Genomic DNA, 24,153 nt, shown 5'->3' on the forward strand with positions numbered 1-24,153 from the left:
ACTAATATAGAAAATAGAGGAGGGGTTTTGGAGAAAAAGTGGTCCAAGTTCAGTTTGGGCTGTGTTGTATTGACGTAGAGCATCGAAGTAAAGACTTAGTAGATAGTTGGCTATGTACATGTCCTAAGCTCAGAAGAGAAGTCATTACTGTAAATACAGATATTTTCTCAGACCAGCAGTATGTTACAGTGGAAGTAGATGAGCTCAGATAGGGACTAGGGTATATTCCTTGAACTCCTGATGCTGTATGTAAAATATGGCTCTATGTTTTTCCAGGTAGAAAGGCCATAGTTGTATCAGATTACTAAAGTATGTAACCCAAAAAAGATCCACTGTTTAGTTTAGAGAGAATGTAGGAGGAGAATAGACTTGACAAACTCCAACATTAATTTAAGAGATCAAGTGGAGAGTACTGTGGAGTGGCCAGAATGAAACAGGGAAAAACCAAAGAGAGTAAGACCTGGACACCAAGAGAAGAGGAAGGTGGCCAACAGGTCAAGTGCTACATAGAAAACCAGAGAGAATGGTTGTTAGAAGAGTTGTTTCAGTGAGGCAGTTAGAATCAAAAGCCAGGTTGTGGGGGTGCCTGGGTGGCTCAGTCCATTAAGTGTCCAACTCTTGATTTCTGCTCAGGTCATGATCTCAGGGTCGTGGGATCGAGCTCTGCTTCAGGCTCCACACTCAGTGCCAGGTCTGCTTGTCCCTCTCCCTCTGCTCCTCCCCCTGCTCATACTCTCTCCTCTCTCAAAGAAAGGAAGAAAGAAAGAAAATCTTAAAAAACCAGACTACAGAGGATACAAATGAATGGGAAGTGAGGAAGTAGAAACTGAAATTTGCCTGTGAAGGGAAGCAGGAAAACTGTACTCAATATGTGGAAAGGGATGAAGACATTGGGACAAGGTACCTTCGTATAGGTGAAAGAAAAGAAAATTAAAGATAGGAGGAGAGGTCCTTCTGGAAGGTGGGAAGATAGACACCGAGAAAGTTTCTGCTGGGTAGCCTGTTATTTTCTCTCCAAAGTAGGAAATAGGGTCTTCTGCTGACAGTGGGTGAGGTGGTGGGAGAAGGAATTTGAAGAGAAATGTTGATAAGGATTTGAATTATCTGTTGTAGGAAATTTGAAAAATAGCTGACTAGAGACATTTCAGAACTGTTGAGAAGCCTTTGAGGGTCCAGCTCATGTTGGAGACTATTCATTTTTATAGCAGCATCAATTGGCACAGTTGTGTAATTGTCAGGGAACTAAGAAGGCAGATGATAGAATTGATTCAGGATTGGGATCTTATTTTCTAGGTGTGTTGGAAAGATTGGGAATTGAAGGTGTCAGCAAGGTGGGGGAAAGGTTGAAGTTGGAGCTTCTCAGATTTTGTCACCAAAGGACCCTTTTATAGCAGAGGATTGTGATTATATAGTCTCTGGTTTGGGGGAATATCCCAAAACGGCTCTGCAAAGGCTTGAAATTTCTTTGCAATTTGTGGTTTTTGTTTGTTTCTTTCTTTCTTTTTAATAATTTCTATACCCAGTGTGGGCTCAAACTTAACAAGCCAGAGATCAAGAGTCATGGTTTTTGTTTTTTTTAAGATTGTATTTATTTGTTGGGAAGAGAGTGGAAGCACATAAGCAGGGGGAGTGGTAGGGAGGGAGGAGAAGCAGACTCCCTGCCGAGCAAGGACCCTGATGCGGGACTCAGTCCCAGGGCTCTGGGATCATGACTTGAGCTGAAGGCAGACGCTTAACCGACTAAGCCACCCAGGCGCCCTGGAAATTCACGTTTTATCTTTTTTTTTTTAAAGATTTTATTTATTTATTTGACAGATCGAGATTACAAGTAGGCAGAGAAGTAGGCAGAAAGGAAGGGAAGCAGGCCTCCTGCTGAGCAGAGAGCCCGATGTGGGACTCGATCTCAGGACCCTGAGATCATGACCTGAGCTGAAGGCAGCGGCTTAACCCACTGAGCCACCCAGGCGCCCCTCATGTTTTATCTTTAAAAGTTCATCTGAATTTGCATTTGACTTATCTGTACTTTTACACACTTCACATTTCTTACAAATTATTTTATTTTCATTTTTTAAAAAGATTCATTTATTTGAGAGAAAGCATGAGCTAGGGGAGAGGCAGAAGGAAAGGCACAGCAGACTCCCCACTAAGCAGGGAGCCTGATATGGGGCTCAATCCCAGGACCCTGAGATCGTAACCTGAGCCAAAATCAAGAATCAGATGCTTAATTGACTGAGCCACCCAGGTGCCCCCAAATTATTTTATATCATCCCCCCAACCTCCATCTTCAAATACAATTGCTAATGGAGGGAGATGTACCACACTGTGTATACATTACCTTACTTTTTAAAGCATGGGGGCTTATGAGGGCCAAAACTAAAGCCAAGAGAGGCTTAATAGATTGGGAAATAGAAATTAATGGGCTTACAGGCTTTTACATTTTCTTGAGGTCAGAGGGAGTGAAAAAACAGAACAGATACAAGGTTGTGATTAAAAAGTAGGATACCGGGGGGCGTCTGGGTGGCCCAGTGGGATAAGCCTCTGCCTTTGGCTCAGGTCATGATCTCAGGGTCCTGGGATTGAGCGCCCCCACCCAATGGGGCTCTCTGCTCAACAGGGGGCCTGCTTCCTCCTCTTTTTCTGCCTGCCTCTCTACTTGTGATCTCTGTCAAATAAAGTCTTTAAAAAAAAAGGTAGGATACTGGAATTGAAACTTTCAGAAGTGAATGTGTTTTCAGTTAAAGACAACATTCTGGATACAGCCTTGGATATGTGTGCTAGAGTGGAGCTGCAAACCATGGGCCTGAAATTAGCAAGGATTTTGGATGGGTAGTGCAGGTGAACAGTAGAGTAATCCACCATGATGGGGAGGGATTTGGAGCCAAGAAGGAGACTCTGCCAGGTGTGTAGGTCCTTGGTGAATGTGAGTAGATTCATGATGGTGAGTAGAGATGAAGAGCAGCGATCTCAAACTCAGACAGCTTGCGGGAGGCGAGGCAAGTAATGTAAATGAGGTGGGCCAGGTGTGGATTGTAGTAAATGAGAAGAGTATACATTCCATCTAAAGAGTCCTATGTTTCATTTGTTCATTGTCCTAAGGAAATGAGCATAGTGTTACTGGGTAGTCTTAATTTTTCAAGAGAAGCAGAAAATGTAGATATTTGTGTGTGACATTTCCCAATTTTTACGTATTTGCAAATATACTGAAATTTAAAAAAAAAAAATTCTGTGAGCCAGTCAAAAACCTCTATCTGCAGGCCAAGTCTACTTCCCAGGGCAGCTGGTTTTCAACCTCTGGTACAGTAGAGAACAAGTCTCAAAATAGGAGGGATTTTTTTTTCCATGGGAGAGTAAATAACTTGATAGCAGCAGTGGACAGCCTAGAAGGCTGACTTTTCCCTCTAAACAAGTTGATAAGAGTGTAAGAAACTTCTGACTAGGGCTGTTAAGGGTTTGTAGTGTGCTGTGACACAAAATGTGACATCTTTTGTACTAAAAGGACATCAATCATGGAGTTGAAAGTCACATATGAGATGTTTCCTACATTCACAAAATACTACTTTTGTTTAAAATTTTGTTGATTTTGTTGATTTGAACATGCTTCTGTTTTTAGGTAATAATAATGGGGTCCACATAGGGTCTATGCCCTACCAAAGTTAGTAGAACAGTGTATCTAATTAGCATTGATTCTTGCCATTCTGATCCTCCACACATAGTATCACACTACATATAAACATATTTCTGTAGCATTTTCTTTTTTTAAAAAAAATATTTTATTTGACAGATAAAGATCACCAGTAGGCAGAGAGGCAGGCAGAGAGAGGGGGGAAAGCATGCTCCCTCCTGAGCAGAGAGCCCGATGCAGGACTCAATCCCAGGACCCTGGGATCATGACCTGAGCCGAAGGCAGAGGCTTTAACCCACTGAGCCACCCAGGCGCCCCTGTAGCATTTTCTATAACTCTATCAACTTACCTTGCATTATTTTGTGTGTGTGTGTGTGTGTGTGTGTGCGCGCGCGTGCACGCGCGCATGCGAACACTGAGGCTGGGCTCTTCAGGCAGTGAGTACCACTCCAAATACAAGTGCACCCGGAAGGGGGCAGGACATGTCAGAGAACTGCCTTGTACTCAAGTGGTGGTGTTGGGCTGCACACTCCGAATAGAGTTCAAGCACTTGTGCCTTCCAGCTCCCCAATAGGTACTGAATCTATCTCAGAGCCTCTCTTTATGCTCAAGCATTTGAAAAGAGCATTAATAATCAGGGAAACCTGAAACTTGGGATTGGAGCTATTTGCAGTAGTCTCAGAAGGCACATAACATTTCAAGTCTATGAAAGGAGGGAGGCATGTAGATCAAGAAATCCCTTCTGAAAAATACAACCCAAACTTTTTGTCAGTCTTCACAGAACCGTTAAGGCATAAGTTGTTGGTAAAGATAGGTTAGTACTGAATGTTTGGTTAAATTTGAAGTGAACTGCATCATCTGTACCAGTAGGTGATACCAAGCTATTCATAATATTTCTTTCCCCAAAGAATTGCCTAGCAAGTTCCTCCTCTAGTGCTTTTGTTTGTTTTCCTTTGAAAACTTTGTTTTATTAATTATTTTTATTACAGGCCTGAATCGTCAGGCTTACACACTTCACAGCACTCACCATAGCACATACCCAAAGTCCATGACCCAGCCACCCTCCTCCTACCCCCATCCCCCCAGCAACCTCTAGTGCTCTTTAAACCAAAAATCAGCTCTGATAAGCCATCTTCAAGGTAGGCCTAGGATAGGTAGATCATGTGTCATTAAACCTGAGAGCCTGAACTTACACAGTGCTCAGTGGGACCCTACAATCTATATAAAGATACAGAATAACTTTATAAAAAGTAAAAAAAACAAAAAACAAAAACCCCAAAAAAACTACTGGGAGGGTTTTTTTTTTTTCCCCACTTTCATTTGAGTAACTCCCAACCCTGTGTGAGCTCTGATAGTTGTTCTGCTTATAGGGCCCCTCATGGAATCTCATTCTAAACATGTGCAGTGGGCGCCTGGGTGGCTCAGTGGGTTGGGCCGCTGCCTTCGGCTCAGGTCATGATCTCAGGGTCTTGGGATCGAGTACCGCATTGGGCTCTTTGCTCAGCAGGGAGCCTGCTTCCCTTCCTCTCTCTCTGCCTGCCTCTCGGCCTGCTTGTGATCTCTCTCTCTCTCTCTCTCTGTCAAATAAATAAATAAATAAATCTTTAAAAAAAAAAAAAAAGTGCAGTTTAGTGTTTAGCCAAAGACTCAAGGGAGCCTGTCTGCAGATCTAATTTATTAAGTGGAGTAGAGTTGACATACAGTGTTACATTAGTTTCAGATGTACAATAGGATTCAAACAGTTCTGTACATTTCTCAGTGCTCTCATCAAGATAAGTGTATTCTTTAATCCTCATCACCTATTTCACCCAACACCAAACCCACCTCTCCTCCGGCAACCACCAGTTTACTCTCTGTATTTAAGAGTCAGTCTTTTTGTCCATCTCTTTTTTGTTCTTTTGTTTTGTTTCTTAAATTCTACATGTAAGTGAAATCATTTGGTATTTGTCTTTTCTCTGACTGGCTTGTTTCGCTTAGCTTTATACTCTAGCTCCATCCATGTCAGGGCAAATGGCAAGATTTCATTCTTTTTTTATGGCCAAGTGGTATTCCGTGCGCGCGAGAGACTGTGTGTGTGTCTGTGTGTCTGTGTGTGTGTGTATGTGATGCACACGTCTTTTTTTATACATTCATCTGTGGATGGACACTTGGGCTGCTTCCATATCTTGACTGTTCTGAATAATGCTGCAATAAACATAGGGCTGCGTATATCTTTTCAAATTCATGTTTTCATTTTCTTTGGGTCAATAGATACATGAAAAGACATTAGTAATCATCGGGGAAATGCAAATCAGAACCACAATGAAACATTGCCCTACACTTTCAGAATAGCTAAAGAGCATTAGATACAAGTGTTGGTGAGGATGTGGAGGAAAAGGAACCTTTGTGTACTCCTGGTGGGAATGCAAATTGGTGTAGACATTGTGGAGACATTATGGAGCTTCCTCAACAAATAAAAATAGAAATACCATATGATCCAATAATTCCACTATGGGTATGTACCCAGAGAAAATAAGAAACTTCATTTTTCTGTATTTATCAGTCTTTTCCTTTATGATTTGTCTTTGGTATAATTGTTTAAAAGAGCTCTCCTAGGGGCACCTGGGTGGCTGGGTGGCTCAGTGGGTTAAGCCGCTGCCTTCGGCTCAGGTCATGATCTCAGGGTCCTGGGATCGAGTCCCGCATCGGGCTCTCTGCTCAGCAGGGAGCCTGCTTCCCTCTTTCTCTCTCTCTGCCTGCCTCTCTGTCTACTTGTCATTTCTCTCTGTCAACTAAATAAAATCTTTAAAAAAAAAAAAAAAGCTCTCCTACCCCTAAGATATCCAAGTATGTTCTCTTCTAATGCCTATCATATTTTAAATATTTGAATGTTTATCGATTTTTAAAACTAGATCCTATGGTATAAGATAAATATCTAACTTATTTTCTCTTCCAAATGATTAGCCAAAGTGTCCCAAGTTCTATTTATGAAATAGTCTTGTCCTTTCTTACTAAATGAAATGATACCTTTATCATGTACTAAAGTCGTATATATTCCTGAATCTATTTGGGGGTTTTCTGTTCTCTTTTATTTATCTATTTGTCTACTCTGCACTATTTTCACCTGATAGTGTCACTGTGCTTATCACTCAGACTTTATAATTTTAAATTCCTTGGCTTTCTTTGCTCAATTATTAAATAAACTGAGATCATTTTTGTTAGATTCTAACTTGTTCCCAAATAAATAGTATTGAAATCTTACTTAATGTATGGATTAATTTAGAGAGAGGATATATCTTTATAATATTACATTTCTTCCTCTAGAAGCTTTTTCATTTATTCACATTTTCTTTTACTCAATAAAGGCTACTAGTCTTCTTTGGATAATTTCTAGGTATCTTTAGTCTATTCCTATACATAGATTTTATAGTTTTCGTTGCTTTTGAGCATCTGTCTTTTTGTTACTAAGTTCATTCCTAGGCAGTTTTAAAGTTTTGCTGCTATTATACATGTGCTCTTTTCTTCCCTAACTGGCTATTAAATCTCAGGTTTCCAATCTGTTTGCATATGAGTAGGTTATTCAGTATTATTTGTAGGTAAATATAATGCTTAAACTATTTCCATATATTCATTTCTAAGTCAGTCTTCTGAGACTATCCTGTAAGTTTGGCCAGTATTACACAATAAAGGTCTTTTTAAAAAATCTTTTAGTGATCTTCCTTAGACTGGGGCCAAGATACACATATTCCCATGTGAAGTTTCAGTCTCTCACATCTTTGAAGAGAATAAAATCTCTCTTAATCCGGCTTCAGCCTCTTGCTGCTATTCTTGCTCTTTCTCTTCTTCACAGCCAGACTTTTTTTTTTTTAATTCTGGTAAAATGTACACAGCATAAGCATTTTCCTTTTTAACTGTTCTTAAGTGTATAATTCAGTGGCATTAAGTACATTGAAAATGTTGTGCAGGTGTTACTGCCATCCATTTCCAGAACTTCCTCCTCATCCCATAACAGAAACTCTACATCCATTAAACAATAAACCCATTCTCCCATTCCCACCAGCCCTTGGCAACTTTGCCCCTTCTAGGCATCTCATGTAAGTGGAATCCGAGTATATGGAATATTTGTCCTTTTGTGTCAGGCTTATTTCATCTAGCATAATGTTCTCAAGGTTCATCCGTGTTGTAGCATGATCCGAATTCCTTTTTTTTTTTTTTTTAAATGAGGAACATCTCTCCTGTTTTTAACCTGCAATTTGTGCCTCATTCAGTCTTTGGCTTCTTCCTTGTCCAGTACAACAAGTGAATAGGATCACATAATTGCCAGATATGGTTGGCTCTTTTCAGTCATTACCTTGGCTTCACCCCAGTATTTGACATCACTGACCATTTCCTTCCTTGAAACTATATTATGATTGGCTTTGTAACTTTTAGCTCTTCCATTCCTCCTACTTGGTAGATCATGCCTTCTCAGTCTCCTTTGCTGAATGTCCTTTTGCCTGTTCCTCTAACTTCAGCAGCTACCTCTTTCCTGATAACTCAGTTTTATTCTGAGCCATGATCAATATCCCCATCCACCTGCTGAACATTTCCTCTCGGATATCCCGGTGGAACTTCAGACATACTTCTCACACTTAGTATTCTTCTGTCCTTATCCATCCCAGCTTTCCCCCTCCCTCCTTTACTCAATTCAGTCCTTCACTATTTGCAGTCTGGGTTTAATGGGGGCACTGGTGTTACCCAGTAGCTATACCTAGAAACCTCAAAGTTTCTTTTCCTTCTTTCCCTTGAATAAATCTCTGACCCCTGGTAAATCACTAAAGCCCTTATTATATTTTGTATGGATTTTTACAGTAAATAGTCACCTGGCTAATGTTCCAGCCTCTAGACTTACTAACCTATCATTCACATTCCTGTCAGACCTCTTTTATAAAAAATTTTAAAAAATTCGGAGCACCTGGGTGCCTCAGTGGGTTAAAGCCTCTGCCTTCAGCTCAGGTCATGATCCCAGGGTCCTGGGATCGAGCCCCGCATCAGGCTCTCTGCTCTGCAGGGAGCCTGCTTCCTCCTCTCTTTGCCTGCCTCTCTGCTTACTTGTGATTTCTCTCTATCAAATAAATAAATAAAATCTTTTAAAAATTTTTTAAAAATTCATATTTCTTATAAAAAGGTCAAGCAATATGGAAATATGTAAAATTAAAAATTAAAGTTTCTGCCTGTCTTCTGTCCCCATCTCCCATAGTTTCTTTCATAGTTTCATATGTTTCCTTGCCATGCTTGTTTCTGTACTAGTATAAAGCATTTAATAATGACATGTGGTTTTTTAAAATTTATTTTTTTCAAGAGTTGCCATTTTCGGGGGCACCTCAGTGGTTCAGTAGGTTAAAGCCTCTGCCTTCAGCTCAGGTCATAATCCCAGGGTCCTGGGATTGAGCCCCGCATCGGGCTCTCTGCTCAGCCAGGAGTCTGCTTCCCCCTTTCTCTCTCTCTCTCTCTGCCTACTTGTGATCTTTCTGTCAAATAAATAAATAAAATCTTTAAAAAAAAAGAATTGCCATTTTAAGAGATAATATTCTGTAAGTTGCTCTTTGCTCGTGACTATATCATGATTGTTTTTGAAATAATTTTAGACTCAAGAAATTACAAAAATAGTACAGAGTCCAGCTTTCTCTTGTAGTGACGTCTTACATAGCTATAGTTCACTATCAAAACCAGGGTAATTGATTTGGTATATTACCATTAACTAGATTACAGACTTTATTCATTTTGCACTTTTTAAGGAAATCTATATTCATTTGTGTGTGTGTGTCTACAATTTTATGCAGTTTACGCCATTGTGTAGCCCCCACTGCAGTCAGTTTTGAGAACTGTTCTGTCACCACAGAACTCTCTGATGCTACTTCTCTGTATCCGCATCCCCCGACATGCGTCTACCACTGTCTTGTCCCTTGGCAACCACTTATGTGTTTTTCATCTTTGTAGTTTTGACATTTGAGCATTTTTTTTTGTTTTTTGTTTCTGCTTATTTTTAATTTTATTTACATTCAGTTAACATACAGTGTATTATTGGTTTCAGTAATTCATCATCTTATATAAGACCCAGTGCTCATTACATCACATGCCTTCCTTAATGCCCATCACCCAGTTACCCCGTCCCCCCACTCCAGCAACCCTTGGTTTGTTTCCATGGTTAAGAGTCTGTTTTGGTTTGTCTCCCTCTCTGGTTCTGTCTTGTTTTTTTTTTTTTTTCTTTCCCTTCTTCAGTGCTCCTTTGTTTTGTTTCTTAAATTTGACATATGAAAGAAATATGGTATCTGTCTTTCTCTGACTTCTTTCACTTAGCATAATACCCTCTAGCTCCATCCATGTTGTTGCAAATGGCAAGATTTCATTTTCTTTGATGGCTGAGTAGTATTCCATTGTATATATATACCACATCTTTATCCATTCATCTGTTGATGGACATCTGGGCTCTTTCCATAGTTTGGCTATTGTGGACATTGCTGCTATGAACATTGGGGTGTAGATGTCCGTTCGGATTGCTACATTTGTATCTTAGAGGTAAATACCTAGTAGTGCATTGCTGGGTGATAGGGTAGCGCTATTTTTAACTTTTTGAGGAACCTCCATGCTGTTTTCCAGAGTGACTGCACCAACTTGCGTTCCCAACAGCAGTGTAAGAGGGTTCCCCTCTCTCCACCCTCTCTGCAACATCTGTCATTTCCTGACTTGTTGACTTTAGCCGTTCTGAGCTGTGTGAGGTGGCATCTCACTGTGGTTTTGATTTCTGTTTCCCTGATGCCGATATATGAACAGATGCTCAGCACCACTCGGCAATATATTTTTGACATTGATTTTTTTCACTAAGCATAATTGTCCTGAGATCTGTTCAAATTGTTGTATGTATCAGTACTTCATTTTTTCTAATTGTTAGTAGCATTCCATTGTGCCCGAGTCTGTTCAACCATTCACTCAGTGAAGGACTGTCAGGTTTCCAGTACTTTGTATTGTAAATAAAGCTGCTGTGAACATTTGTGTACAGGATTTTGTATGAGTATAAATTCATTTGCCCGGGATAAATGTCCAAGAAGATGATGGTATATATATGTTTTGTAAGAAGCTGCCAAACTCTTCTCCTGTGTGTCTGTACCATTTTATATTCCTACAAGCAATAGATGAATGATCTAGTTTGTCTTTAGTATTTAGTATTATCATTGTTGTTGTTTTCTTCATTTGAGTCATTCTTTAATCTCATTGTGGCTTTATTTTGCATTTCCCTAATGGCTGTTGATGTTAAACATCTTTTCTTATGTTTATGTGCCATCCATGTATTTTCTATGTTGAGGTGTCTGTGCATTTCTTTGCTCCAGTTTTAATTGTGCTGCTTTCTTTTTGTGTGTGCATTAATGAGTTTTGAGGGTTCTTTATTTTAGGTACTTGTTCTTTATTATATGTATGATTTTTAAAAATTATGAAACCAAAACTTATTGAAGTATAGTTGACATATGTCATGTTGGTTTCAGGTGTATAACATAGGGACTCAGCAGTTCCATACATTATGCTTTGCTCACCACATAAGTGTAGTTACCACCTCTCATCATAGAACATTATTACAATATTATTATGTTCCCAGTGCTATACTTCTTATCCCCATGACTGACTTATTTTATAACTGAGTGTTGGCAAGGATGTGGAGAAAAAAGAACCCTCATGCAGTATTACTGCGAATGTAAATTGGTGTAACCACTGTGGAAAACAGTAAGGAGGTTACTCAAAAAGTTAAAAATAGAAATACCATACAATCCAGTAATCCCACTGCCTTTTTTTATCCAAAGAAAACGAAAACACTAATTTGAAAAGATATATGGACCCCTAGGTTTCTTGTAGCATTATTTACAGTAGCCAAGAAATGGAAGAGGTGGAATAGATCAGGTAGATGTATGATTTACAAAGATTTTTCTCCCAGTCTTTGTCTTCTTAGTCTTTTGACTGTATCTTTGGAAGAACAGAAATGTTTAATTTTGATAAAGTCCAATTTATAATTTTTTTTCTTTTGTGGAGTACACTTCTGGTATATCTCCAGGAAGTCTGCTTAACCCCAGGTCACAAAGGTTTTTTTTCCTCTTAATATTTTCTTTTAAAAGCTTACAGTTTTAGAATTTCACAATTAAATCCATAATCCACTTTGAATTAATTTTTGTGTATGGTATGAGATTTTGGTTGAGGTTCATTTTGTTTTGCCTGTGGATGTCCAGTAGTTCCATTTCATTTGTTGGGAAGGCTATCCTTTCTCCATTGAATTGCTTTGAGCACCTTTGTCAAGAATCAGTTGAGTGTATGCATCTATTTCCAGGTCTATTTTGTTCCACTGATCTACGTATCTATCCCTCTGTACAGTACAACGATTGTTGTAGCTATGTATAATAACTCTTGTCATCAGGTAGAGTGATTCCTCTCATTTAAATCTTTTTATAAATGGTTTTCTTATTCTTTTGCCTTTTTAAAAAAAAAATTTATTTGACAGAGATCACAGGCAGGCAGAGAGAGAGAGGAAGGGAAGCAGGCTCCCTGCTGAGCAGAGAGCCGGATGCAGGGCTTGATCCCAGGACCCTGAGACGATGACCTGAGCCGAGGGCAGAGGCTTAACCCACTGAGCTACCCAAGCACCCCCCCCTTTTTAAAAGATTCTTTTGCCTTTACACATAAATTTTACTATTTTTTTAAGATTTTATTTATTTGACAGAGTGATAGAGAGCACAAGTAGGCAGAGGGAGAGAGGGAAGCAGTCTCTCCGCTGAGCAGGAAGCCTTACATGGGGCTCAATCCCAGGACCCTGGGGTCATGACCCCAGATGATGGCAGATGCTTAACCGACTGAGCCACCCAGGAGCCTCTGCACATAAATTTTAGAAGAGTATTTATATCTACAGGAAAGTCTTGCCGGGATTTTGATAAGAATTGAGGTAAATGTATAGATCAGTTTGGGGGAAAATTGGCATGATTATTGATTCCGTCGTCTTGGTATGTATTGCTCTCTCATTCTTTTTAATGTATTCCATAGCATAGATATATGTATCTTAATTTACTTAAGTATCCCCCTATTAGGTATTTAAAGTATTTCTATAATGCTGGCTCTTGAATAGCTTTTCACTATTTTTATATTTCATTGATATCATTGTGCATTTATAGGAGTATTTTTGTAGGAAATTTTCATCTGTGTTCTGGCGCAGTGGGTTGAGCCGCTGCCTTCGGCTCGGGTCATGGTCTCGGGGTCCTGGGATCGAGTCCTGCATTGGGCTCTCTGCTCAGCGGGGAGCCTGCTTCCCTCTCTCTCTCTGCCTGCCTCTCCGTCTACTTATGATTTCTCTCTGTCAAATAAATAAATAAAATCTTTAAAAAAAAATTGTGTTCTAGGGACACCTGGGCGTCTCAGTGGGTTAAAGCTTCTGCCTTTGGCTCAGGTCATGATCTCAGGGTCCTGGGATCGAGCCCCACATCAGACTCTCTGCTCAGCAGGGAGCCTGCTTCCCCCTCTTTCTCTTTGCCTACTTGTGATCTCTCTCTCTCTGTCAAATTAGTAAAATCTTCAAAAAAATCATTTTAAAAAAAAGTACTTCAAAACTGCTTTGCAGGGGCGCCTGGGTGGCTCAGTGGGTTAAGCCGCTGCCTTCGGCTTAGGTTATTATCTCAGGGTCCTGGGATCGAGTCCCGCATTGGGCTCTCTGCTCAGCAGGGAGTCTGCTTCCCTCTCTCTCTCTCTCTGCCTGCCTCTCTGTCTACTTGTGATCTCTCTCTGTCAAATAAATAAATAAAATATTTTTTAAAAAACTGCTTTGCATAGAGTAAAGTAAAAGAGTTAAATAGCCAAACCATCTGTAACGCTTGAGGGCACACACTGTTAAAAATGGAGGACACAGGGGTGCCTGGATGGCTCAGTGGGTTGAGCCTCTGCCTTCAGCTGAAGTCATGATCTCAGGGTCCTGGGATCGGGCCCCACATCAGGCTCTCTGCTCATCAGGAAACCTGCTCCCTGCCCCCACCCGCCTGCCTCTCTGCCTACTTGTGTTCTCTCTCTGTCAAATAAATAAAATCTTCTTTAAAATGGAGGACATAAGGGTGCCTGGGTGGCTCAGTGGGTTAAGCTTCTGCCTTGGCTCAGGTCATGGTCCCAGGGTCCTGGGATCGAGCCCCACATTGGGCTCTCTACTCAGCAAGGAGCCTGCTTCCCCCTCCCCCTCTGCCTGCTTCTCGGCCTACTTGTGATATCTCTCTCTCTCTCTCTGTCAAATAAATAAAAGCTTTAAAAAAAGGGAGGACACAAACAGCTAGTAATCCAAACACATGAACAGGTAGTATCAGCTTTTGTAAATAGTGTAGTTTTGTAAATAGTGTAGTTTTTTTTTAAGTGTTTTTTCTTAAGATTTTTTATGTGTTTATTTGAGAGAGAGAGGAAGTTGAGAGAGAGCATGAGAGGAGAGAGGGTCAGAGGGAGAGGCAGATTCCCTGCTGAGCAGGGAGCCGGATCTGGGACTCAATCCTGGGATCCCAGCTTCAAGACCTGAGCCGAAGGCAGTTGCTTAACCAACTGAGTCACCCAGGCGCCCCAAGTGTGTTTTTTAAAATATATTCTGGGGTTGTTATTAGCAGGTGTTTCTCTAGAGTTGCATGTTGCAAAAAAAATGGGGAAGGAAGAGGTCCCGTCTTCAAAATGGTTAGGATAGAAAATTGTGCAGATGTAGAAAACACTTTTCCCTGTCTTTTTTTTTTTTAAGATTTTATTTATTTATTTTGACAGCGAGAGATCACAAGCTGGCAGAGAGGCAGGCGTGGGTGGGGGTGGGGGAGCAGGCTCCCCGCTGAGCAGAGAGCCTGACGCAGGGCTCTATCCCAACACCCTGAGATCATGACCTGAGCTGAAGGCAGAGGCCCAACCCACTGAGCCACCCAGGTGCCCCTTCCCTGTGTTTTAAATGAGAGCAGTGAGATGTTAAAGGGTTAGTTTAGGTTTAGGTTTCAAAACCAATTCAAGTAAGGTCTAAATTCTTCAATTATAGGCTGGAATTATAGCCACATGGCAAGTACCTGTAAGTAGAAGAGTCACTGTACCCAAAGAAGCTGATGTTGTATTGGCTTGATGAGGGAGGCCTGTAGACTGTGTGCCACGTGTTTGCCCTAGTATCACACGTTACTCTCAACATGAAGAAGCTTTCTGATAACGTCTGCAGTCTTGTCTCCTATCAGTATTTTGAGGACCAGCCTACTGGTGGCCCTAGGAGATTAGAACTCTGGAAACTTGAGCTGCAGTCTTCATATCACTCAAACTGTTCTTGATGGTGAGCCGGCTCTGGCTGTCTTTATATGTGTCCTGAATATCTTGATGGTTGACTTTGTTTTCTTTCTGGTTTGTGTTTTCTTTCTGGTTTGTTTGTGTTTGGCATGGTCAACTTGTGTGAGGATACCATTTTTATTGCCTCTTTGAAAGAACAGAAATCCTATCTGAGGTTTTAACTGAAAGAGACTTTGTTGTTCATACAATAGCTTGTAATAACCAGATTAAGTCTGGCATGAAAGTGGCACATATATACATAGTATGTTTTTTATTCTGTGCATCCTAATAAATAGTAGGTCTAATTCAGGGATCACCTCCTCTGTGAAGCCTTTCCTAAATCCTTTTTCCCTCTCACTTCCCAGAATTGGCCACTTCTTCCTCTGTGCCTCTACTGTACACTGTATGAATTTTTCCCCTTCATTATATTGCCCTATTTGTTTATAGTCTGTCTCACTGGACGAGACCATAAGCTTCTTGAGGACGTAGTCTATATCATATCGTTCTCCTTTCTGCCTGGCACATAGAAGGTACTCAAAAATGTTTTAAGAATGAACGCATGCGGGGGTGGGGGCGCCTGGGTGGCTCAGTGGGTTAAGCCTCTGCCTTCAGCTCAGGTCATGATCCCAGGGTCCTGGGATCAAGCCCCGAATCTAGCTCTCTGCTCCACGGGGAGTCTGCTTCCTCCTCTCTCTCTGCCTGCTTCTCTGCCTACTTGTGGTCTCTGTCTGTCAAATAAATAAATAAAATCTTTAAAAACAAAAAAGAATGAATGCATGGGTGAGGGGTGCCTGGGTGGCTCAGTGGGTTGGGCCTCTGCCTTTGGCTCAGGTCATGATCCCAGGGTATTGGGATTGAGCCCTGCTTTGGGCTCTCTGCTCAGCGGGGAGTCTGCTTCCCCTCTCTCTCTCTCTGCCTGCCTCTCTGCCTACTTGTGATTTTTGTCTGTCAAATAAATAAAATCTTTTTTAAAAAAAAAAAGAATGAATGCATGGGTGAATGACCAGAATATTAAAGAACATTAAAGTCAGGGATTAAAAACTCAAATGCCTTCAGGGTCCAGGCAAAAATAAGTTAAGCAGACCTGGTAGGGAGGACGATAGCCTGCAAAACACATGCCTTATCTAAAAGGGGCAGCTGCTCTTCAGCTCCAGCCCATCGGTGCTTTGTGGGAATGATGACTCTGTTACCACATCTTTTTTAAGAGAAGCCAGATATTTGGGTTTTTATATGAAATTTTTCAGTTAACTAAATATTGTCAACTAATGAAGATTTTCCTGAATTTTTTTTATTGAGGTATAATTTATACACAAAAAAGTATATATGTTATGGGTATACTGCTCAGTCTGACTTCACAGACTGCAGTGATTTTTTTTATGTGGGCCAGACAAAACTGGATTGACTTGCCAGGCACCCGTCTGCAGCTATGACAAAGACCATATCGGGAACAGTATTGGCTAGTTAAGAATCACTTGATAGGGGTGCCTGGCTGGCTCAGTGGGTTAAAGCCTCTGCCTTCAGGTCAGGTCATGATCCCGGGGTCCTGGGTTCGAGCCCCGCATTGGGCTCTCTGCTTGGCAGGGAGCTTGCTTCCCACCCCCACCCCCGCCTGCCTCTCTGCCTACTTGTGATCTCTGTCTGTCGAATAAATAAATAAAATCTTTAAAAAACAAAAAGAATCACTTGATAGGTAAAAGTGTCTCAGAGCGGTGTGTAGAATTGATTTGGATTATGATTCAAAGAAAGCAGATGTAAAGGAAACTTTATGAAACAATTGGTGAATTTAAATGTTGACTGGCTATTTAATAGTATTACACAATTATTGTTAATTCTTTCATATGTAATATAGCTGGTCTGGTGTGAATATACATATATATATATATATATATATATATATATTCAAGTTTTTAGAGCAGTTCAGGGAACAGTCGAGTGGAAGGTACAGAGTTCTTATAGACCCCCCCCCCACCTCCACATGTGCATAGCCTCTCCCATTATCAACATCCTCTAGCAAGTGGTGCGTTTGTCACATTTGATAAACCTACACTGACACATCATAATGGCCCAAAGCCCATAGTTTACATTAGGGCTCATTCTTGGTGTACGTTCTGTGGGTAGATACGTATAATGATACGTATCTGCCATGATCATGTGTAGTTATTTTTAGAAGAGTACTCAGAGACACACATAGGTTTTAAAATAATTACAGGTGAGATAAATGAATCAGTGCTGGAATTTGCTTCAGAATAATTTGGGAGGAGTGTAGAAGTTGAAGTGTAAGTGAAACAGGATTGGCCATGTATTGACAATCACTGAAGGTGGGCAATGGGTACATGGAAGTTCATCATATTGTCTGTTTTTGTATTTGTTTGAAATTCTCACCTCCAAAAGTAGAGCAAGAGTCTAAGATGAAGCCGGGGCACGGTTTTTCGGGTCTAGGATAACATGGGACACTACTGCTGGTGACAGAAGTAAATTTATGGAACTGAAGTCTGCAAAAGTCATGGCATTTTTCTTTTTTCTTTTGTAGGGCCTGAAAGTCAGTATACTAAGACTGCTCAGGAGATTGTAAATGTCTGTTACCAGACACTGACTGAGGTAGGTGGTAAATAGAAGGTCTTCTTGGGATGTAGCATTCTGGAATATCTTTGTTCCTTTGGGTGGAAGTCTTCCCTGCCTATATCATTTTCATATGTAACCTCCCACCTCATATCCCTCATTTCCTTTCCTGCTTTATTTTCATACCTGGTGCTAAACATTTTTAACAAATTATATGATTATTTACTTTAATTATAATAAGTGACCTGTCACTAGAAGAAGCTCCATGAAGACAAGGATTTTTTTTGTCTGCTTTGTTTACCTTTATTTTATTTTGTTTACTAAGTAGGCTCCACTCCCATCGTGGGGTTCAGACTCACAGCCCTGAGATCAACAGTCAGATGCTCTACCGACAGCCAGCCAGGCACTTTCAGTGCCTAAAACCTACATTCAGTAAATTCACTAATTTTCTTTATTTCTCAGTATGATGAGCATTTGACTCAACTTGAGAAGGATATTTGTACAGCTAAGGAAGCAGCTTTGGAGGAAGCAGAATTAGAAAGTTTGGACCCAATGACCCCAGGGCCTTATACACCTCAGGTAAGTCTGAAGACTAGGAACTGCCTCTTAGAGTTTTCTTATTGGTTTGGGGGAATTGGGAGCATGTTAACAGTTATGTTTACTGAGATGCCCTTCTTCTCTGTCCTTCCTCTTCATATGCCTTTCGTGTGCTTTCTTGTCTTCTCAAAGGCTAAGGTGAGTGAGGGCCATGGGTCTTGGTGGCCTTGTGGAATCCAGAAGAAGCAGGTGTGGGATGAATGAGTGGGGTGGGGTCTTAGTTCTTTGGGCAGTGTTTAGGAATACCAGATTCCTGACTGCTATGGCCATAGGTATCCTCTTCAGTCTCTGGAGTTTCCTTACCCATGAATTGGGGTTCTAGGATATCCCTAGAGGATAGAATTCTCAATTAAAGGCATTGGCCACATTGTTCCTGTGCCTCATAGATGTCCGATTACTCATTTCTTCAGATGTGTCTCAGTGTAGCTCAGATGTCACCCCTTTTCCTGGATTGATTCCCTCTACTTGTAAATGAGGACAGGTAACATTTATAATGTTCTTAAAGTTACATGTCACAAGAGTAGGGAGCAAGGTTAAAAGGAAATTTTTAGTCTTTGTGTTCTGTCACTTGAATATATTGGAACATAAGCATATGTTTCCATATTTGAAGACTAGGACTTAGCAGAATATAGCTGGTGCTTGGTTTCTGTGTTGAAGGCACTATGGTAAAGTGGGAAGTATGAATTTTGGCAATAAAACAGGCCTGGGTTTGAATCTTAGCTCTCCTCTTACCTAGCTTTGTGAACTTGGCAAGTTAGCTTAAATGCTCTCAGTCTCTTTTTCTATAAAATGTACTTTTCAAGATTATTATAAACATTAAATGAGTTAATTTGCCTGGCACATAGGAGACATTCAGTAAATGTTTCCTTGTCTGTGTGAAGATTGTCTGCAAAGTTCTCAGACTTCCTTTCAAATTTCACCAAATATTTTTTTGTTTTTTAATAGTTTTTTTTTTTTTTGACACAGAGAGAGAGATCACAAGTAGGCAGAGAGGCAGGCAGAGAGGGGGGGGGAAGCAGGCTCCTCACTGAGTGGAGAGCCCGATGCGGGGCTCAATCCCAGGACCCTGAGATCATGACCCGAGCCAAAGGCAGAGGCTTAACCCACTGAGCCACCCAGGCGCCCCAAATTTCACCAAATATTTTAATGCAGAATTCTCCCAATTCCCACTGGAAAACTTTTGTTCATTCTGCTCTGAACTGATACTGCTGCCTGTATGATCTCTGTTGGATTATTGCTGTTTGTATTTCATGCACTCTCCCTATCTTTTACTCTCTCTCACCCCAAAACCTAGGTTACTGAGGGGCCAAGTATAAAGAGCCCTAAGATACTACTTCAGGCCCAGAACAAGGAAAGGCTCTTGGAGTATGTGGGCAGATTGGGTCCGGGGGGCTTGGGTGAGTGATGTTGCCCAGAAAGGTCCTTTTTGCTTATACGCCCACAGCTCCCACGAGGTCCTTTCTGGTAAGTTAAAGCCTGGGTTTTAGCCATCACTTCTCAGAAGAGTCTCGCCACTGAGCAGCACCTGCTTAGCTTTAATCCATGACAGCATAAACCTAATCCTTTGGTGAGTCAACGCCTTAGACCCAGAGGTTATCTTCCTTTCTTTCCTGCTCCTCCCACACTGTCTCAGGTAGCTGAGGAAAGCCTGGCAACTATTCTCCCTTCTGAGCAGTTGCTGTCATTCGGTACAGTTAGAGGGTCCCCTGCGAAGAGCAGGGTGTAGATAGCGCCTCTTCATTATTCCAGTTCACCCTCTCATCGTTGCCTTCACTCAGATGTGCACACTATGAAACAGTAAGCCCCATGTGTTTTCTCTTAGCCTGAGGACGATGCCCCTGCGTGATTGTCCTTACTCATCACTACTTTCCAACCCAGTGTTATCAAAGGGTTTGTCATAATTCTGGTTGTATGGAAACATAACAGTAATCTTACTTTACTTCCAGCCCTAAACAGTGGTAGTCAGTACCGTGTTTTCACTCAGTTGTTCCCACCAGGCTTGAATTACACCCTACATTGCACCTAACACTTGATCTAAAATTGCTCACTTTGCAGTTTCCCACTAGCTCCTCATTCCCTGATTTTCTCTTCTGTTCAACCACTAGTTTACCTACTCTGTAGTGCTTTAAATTCTGTTACCTCTTTTTCCAAAACCCTCTTCAGTCATCCTTGCTTGTTTGCTTTTAAAAACACCCAACAAAGTAACATATATGTGGGGTTCGTTGGGCAATACAAAGGAGAAATAAGGGGCACCTGGGTGGCTCAGTCATTAAGTGGTTGCTGCTTTCAGCTCGGGTCATCATCCCAGGGTCCTGGGATCGAGCCCCACATAGGGCTCCTTGCTCAGCAGGGAGCCCTTCTTCTCCCTCTCCCACTCCCCCTGCTTCTGTTCCCTCTCTTGCTGTGTCTTTCAAACAAATAAAATCTTTTAAAAATATTTTATTTATTTATTTATTTAGTTAGTTATTTGACAGAGAGATCACAAGTAGGCAGAGAGGCAGGCAGGGGAGGGGGGAGGCAGGCTCTCTGCTGAGCAGAGAGCCTGGTGTGGGGCTCGATCCCAGGACCCCAAGACCATGACCTGAGCCAAAGGCAGGAGCTTAACCCACCGAGCCACCCAGGCGCCCCAATCAATAAAATCTTTTTTTAAAAAAAAAGGAGAAATAAGTTACCTAGAGTTAAGTCCACCAGTCCAAAAGAACCAGCCACTGTGAACATTTTGGTGTGTTTCTTTCAAATCTCTGGGGTGTGTGTGTGTGTGTGTGTGTGTGCGCACGTGCACATGTTCACGCACATGTGCATGTGCACACCAGGGTATGTAGACACTTTTAAAGTGAAGTTGGTCAGTATGATTTTGTGTCTTACTGTTTTCACTTCACATTATGTTATGGACATTCTACCTCATACGTCTTTGAAAACATGGTTTTTAAATAGCTGCATTATACTTCTACCCCCCAGAGTTTTAGAGAATGCTTTCCTACTTCTCCAGCCTGTTTATCAGTTCCTCCTGCCCTCCTGTCACTGAAAAGTCCATTTGCTAAATCCCTCTTCTCTTCAGGAGAGGGAAGAGGGAAAGGATCTGTAATTTATTGAATTACAAATTATCTTCATTCTCCCAACAGCCTCGAGAGGCAGACATTATCATCCATGTTTTATAATTGAGGAAACCAAGGCTTAGAGTGATTAAATAGTTTGTTGAAGTTACTCAGCTAGCAAGTGGTGGAGCAAGGACTCAAACCCGGGGTATTTTGTTCCAAAGCCCGTATTGTTTTGTTTTGTTTTGTTTTTTACCACACCATTTTGCCTCATAGCATTCTCTGATGAGCTCACAAACTATTAACCCACTACATGCTCTTGTTGGAATTGGAATTCCTTTATGCAATTTCCTATTAGAGGCCTCTAAACCAAACAAGATTGCACAGGTATGAAGGCCTAGGCCTGCCAACAATAAGACAAGGCTTAGAGGACACTAGGTTATTGACCAGAAAGACTGTCAGGACATAGAATTATCCCACAGCTTTGATGCTTTTCTGTTTTAGGCTTCTGATATGAGTCAAACATCAGATTCCTCTCTGCTAGAATGAGCAAACATTTGTAGGATTCCCCAAAACCTGCCCATAAAGCTGTGTCAAACTGTTTCTCTTTAAATGGATTGTTCTGCATGACCTTTTTCTGCAGTGAGTGCTCTAAAAGGGAGTTCTGGATTTCTTACTCCCTTTCCTAAACAGAAGCTAAGTTGTACATTTGTGCCACAGCCTCCTGATTTGTATGACACCAACACGTCCCTCAGTATGTCTCGAGATGCCTCTGTATTTCAAGATGAGAGCAGTATGTCTGTCCTGGATATTCCCGCTGCCTCTCCAGAGAAGCAGGTGACGCAGGTAGGATGTTCTTCTCGTTGCGGCATTGGTAATGTGCTTTGGTGTGGGGAGTGGGAGAGAGATGATGTTGATACGTGACATGCATCATGAATGATTGGGCCCCTTTGGCCCTGGGCATGAAGGCTTAGAAGTGGGTTTTCGAGGTGGGCTGGTGGCAGGTCTCATGACCGGCATGGTCTTCTGTCTGTCCCCATGGGCAGAGTCAGGCACAACAGCTCCTCAGGGAAGGCACAAGTATGAAAAGTGTATGAGGCATCAGAACAACCTCACAGGTGACTAGAAAGACCAATTGCATTCAGAGACAGAGTTCAAAATAATTGGCCCTGCTACCGTACTGTATGGATGCTATAATCTAAGTTAAAATTATTTATAAAATTAAGTTAAATTTTTAAAAATTGGCCTGTTCTAGAGTGCCCGAAGATGCTCCTGATCTGAAGCCAAAAATCCTATCAGCTGCTCTGTCAGGCTTCCACTGGAGAGTACAAAACCCAGGAGAGTTTTTCTATCCCGAAGAGTCCTAACAGAAGCTAAGGAAAGCTTGGGTTAGGAAGGAAGAGTCTCCTTGTGATGATACAGCAAGAGCAGACCAAGGACCTTCCTATTCGGGTTTTTTGTTTCTTGTTGGTTTGTTGTTTTTGTTTTTGCTTTTTTTTTATAACTCTACCAGTGATTTCCAAAGAATGGGAAAAAGCACACATGCCTTGAGCTGTGTAAACAGCCCCCACTAGCTGTGGGGTTGGCTGGGATGTCAGGGAGGAGCATCTGGCCTGGGTAAGAGCCCGTGGTTAACTCCTACAGGCACGTCCCTCAATGATGTGCTGTTTGTGTTCCTTACTCAGATGCACCAGGGCCGAGGTAGGCTGGGCGAGGAAGACTCTGATGTAGATATTGAAGGGTATGATGATGAGGAGGAGGATGGGAAACCTAAGACTCCAGCCCCAGTGAGTATGCTTATAGAAGGCTTATGGTTACGTTACACCCTCGTACGATAGGAGCCCCACTAGCACAGGGCAGGCCAAATCCCAAGCTGATATCAGAGAGTCCGTAGTGAGGCCCAATCAGACTTTAATCCTTGGAAAATTAGCTAAATGAATTCATCCACCACAATTACTTACCTTCTTGTGAGGCAGCAAGGGGGGTGCTGGTGGTGGCTTCTGGTCTCTTACTTGGTCGAGTGATGGGACTTTGTCCTCAACTGGTCCCATTCAGGAAGGCGAAGATGCAGATGGCGATCTTGCCGATGAAGAGGAAGGAGCCGTGCAGCAGCCTCAAGCCAGTGTCCTATACGAAGACTTGCTTATGTCTGAAGGAGAAGATGATGAGGAAGATGCTGGGAGTGACGAAGAAGGAGACAATCCTTTCTCTGGTAGGTCTTGTCCGTGACTTCTGTTCTACGTAGCTCACCATAGCACCCTAAGGACTGGATAGGAAACTCTGGGCCACGTGTGCTTTTACCAGAAACTGCTCTTTTCTTGAAGTCTCATTAATAGACCCAGAGTCCTCAGTGCTCACAGGATGAAGACCTTCATCAGCCTTTGAGGAGGTAAAGAAATGTAACATAGAAGTTCAAAAGGTCATCGTGGAAGAGGCAATGCCTCAGTAGCATCTTTGACTTGAATATTTGATAAAGAAGAGCGAAGAGGTGTTGTGTTTATAATAGGGAAGTGGTGGGAGGGGATAAGGAAATAAGATCATCCTTTACTCAGCCGTAAGAAAGAATGAGATCCTGCCATTTGTGGTGACATGGATGGACCTATAGAGGGTATAATGTTGAGGTAAATAAGTCAGTTAGAGAAAGACAAAATACCACATGATTACACTCATATGTGGGATCTAAAAAAACCGTACAAAGCAGAAACAGACCCCTAAGTACAGAGAACAAACTGATGGTTTTCAGAGCACAGTGGGGTAGGAGGGGTGGGCAGATGGGTGTGAAGGGGAGAGGGAGATCTAGACTTCCAGTGACGGAATGAATAAGCCACGGGAATAAAAGCACAGCATATGGAATGTAGTCCATGATATTGTAATAGTATTGCACGTTGACAGATGGTAGCTACATTTGCAGCAAGCATAGCATGCAGTGCTGTATGTACTGCCAAACCACTGTGTTGTAATCCTGAAACTAATAACGTTGTACGTCAACTATCCTTCAGTTTAAAAAAAAAAAGATCCTACTTAGTTTATTTTGTCAAT

General features: G+C 41.6%; 1 protein-coding gene across 10 annotated transcripts in view; it reads left to right on the forward strand.

Annotated features, from left to right (window-relative positions):
• Nucleotides 1-24,153, forward strand: part of TAF1 (TATA-box binding protein associated factor 1) — a 76,153-nt gene that overhangs the window by 41,899 nt on the left and 10,101 nt on the right. For 4 of the 10 annotated variants that reach the window (XM_045074012.1, XM_004777236.2, XM_004777237.2 and 1 more), the window contains exons 33-38: nt 17,454-17,521; nt 17,945-18,061; nt 18,212-18,217; nt 21,835-21,960; nt 22,800-22,901; nt 23,170-23,326. In XM_045074012.1, the coding sequence (XP_044929947.1) occupies nt 17,454-17,521; nt 17,945-18,061; nt 18,212-18,217; nt 21,835-21,960; nt 22,800-22,901; nt 23,170-23,326 (576 nt within the window). Of the gene's footprint in view, nt 1-17,453; nt 17,522-17,944; nt 18,062-18,211; nt 18,218-21,834; nt 21,961-22,369; nt 22,772-22,799; nt 22,902-23,158; nt 23,327-24,153 lie in introns of those variants that run through there. The other 6 variants (XM_004777241.2, XM_004777242.2, XM_004777243.3 and 3 more) reach the window with 5 other exon arrangements.

This window comes from Mustela putorius, unplaced genomic scaffold, assembly GCF_011764305.1.
Source record: "Mustela putorius furo isolate JIRA1106 unplaced genomic scaffold, ASM1176430v1.1 tig00537297_pilon_pilon_pilon, whole genome shotgun sequence".
Taxonomy (NCBI): domain Eukaryota; kingdom Metazoa; phylum Chordata; class Mammalia; order Carnivora; family Mustelidae; genus Mustela; species Mustela putorius.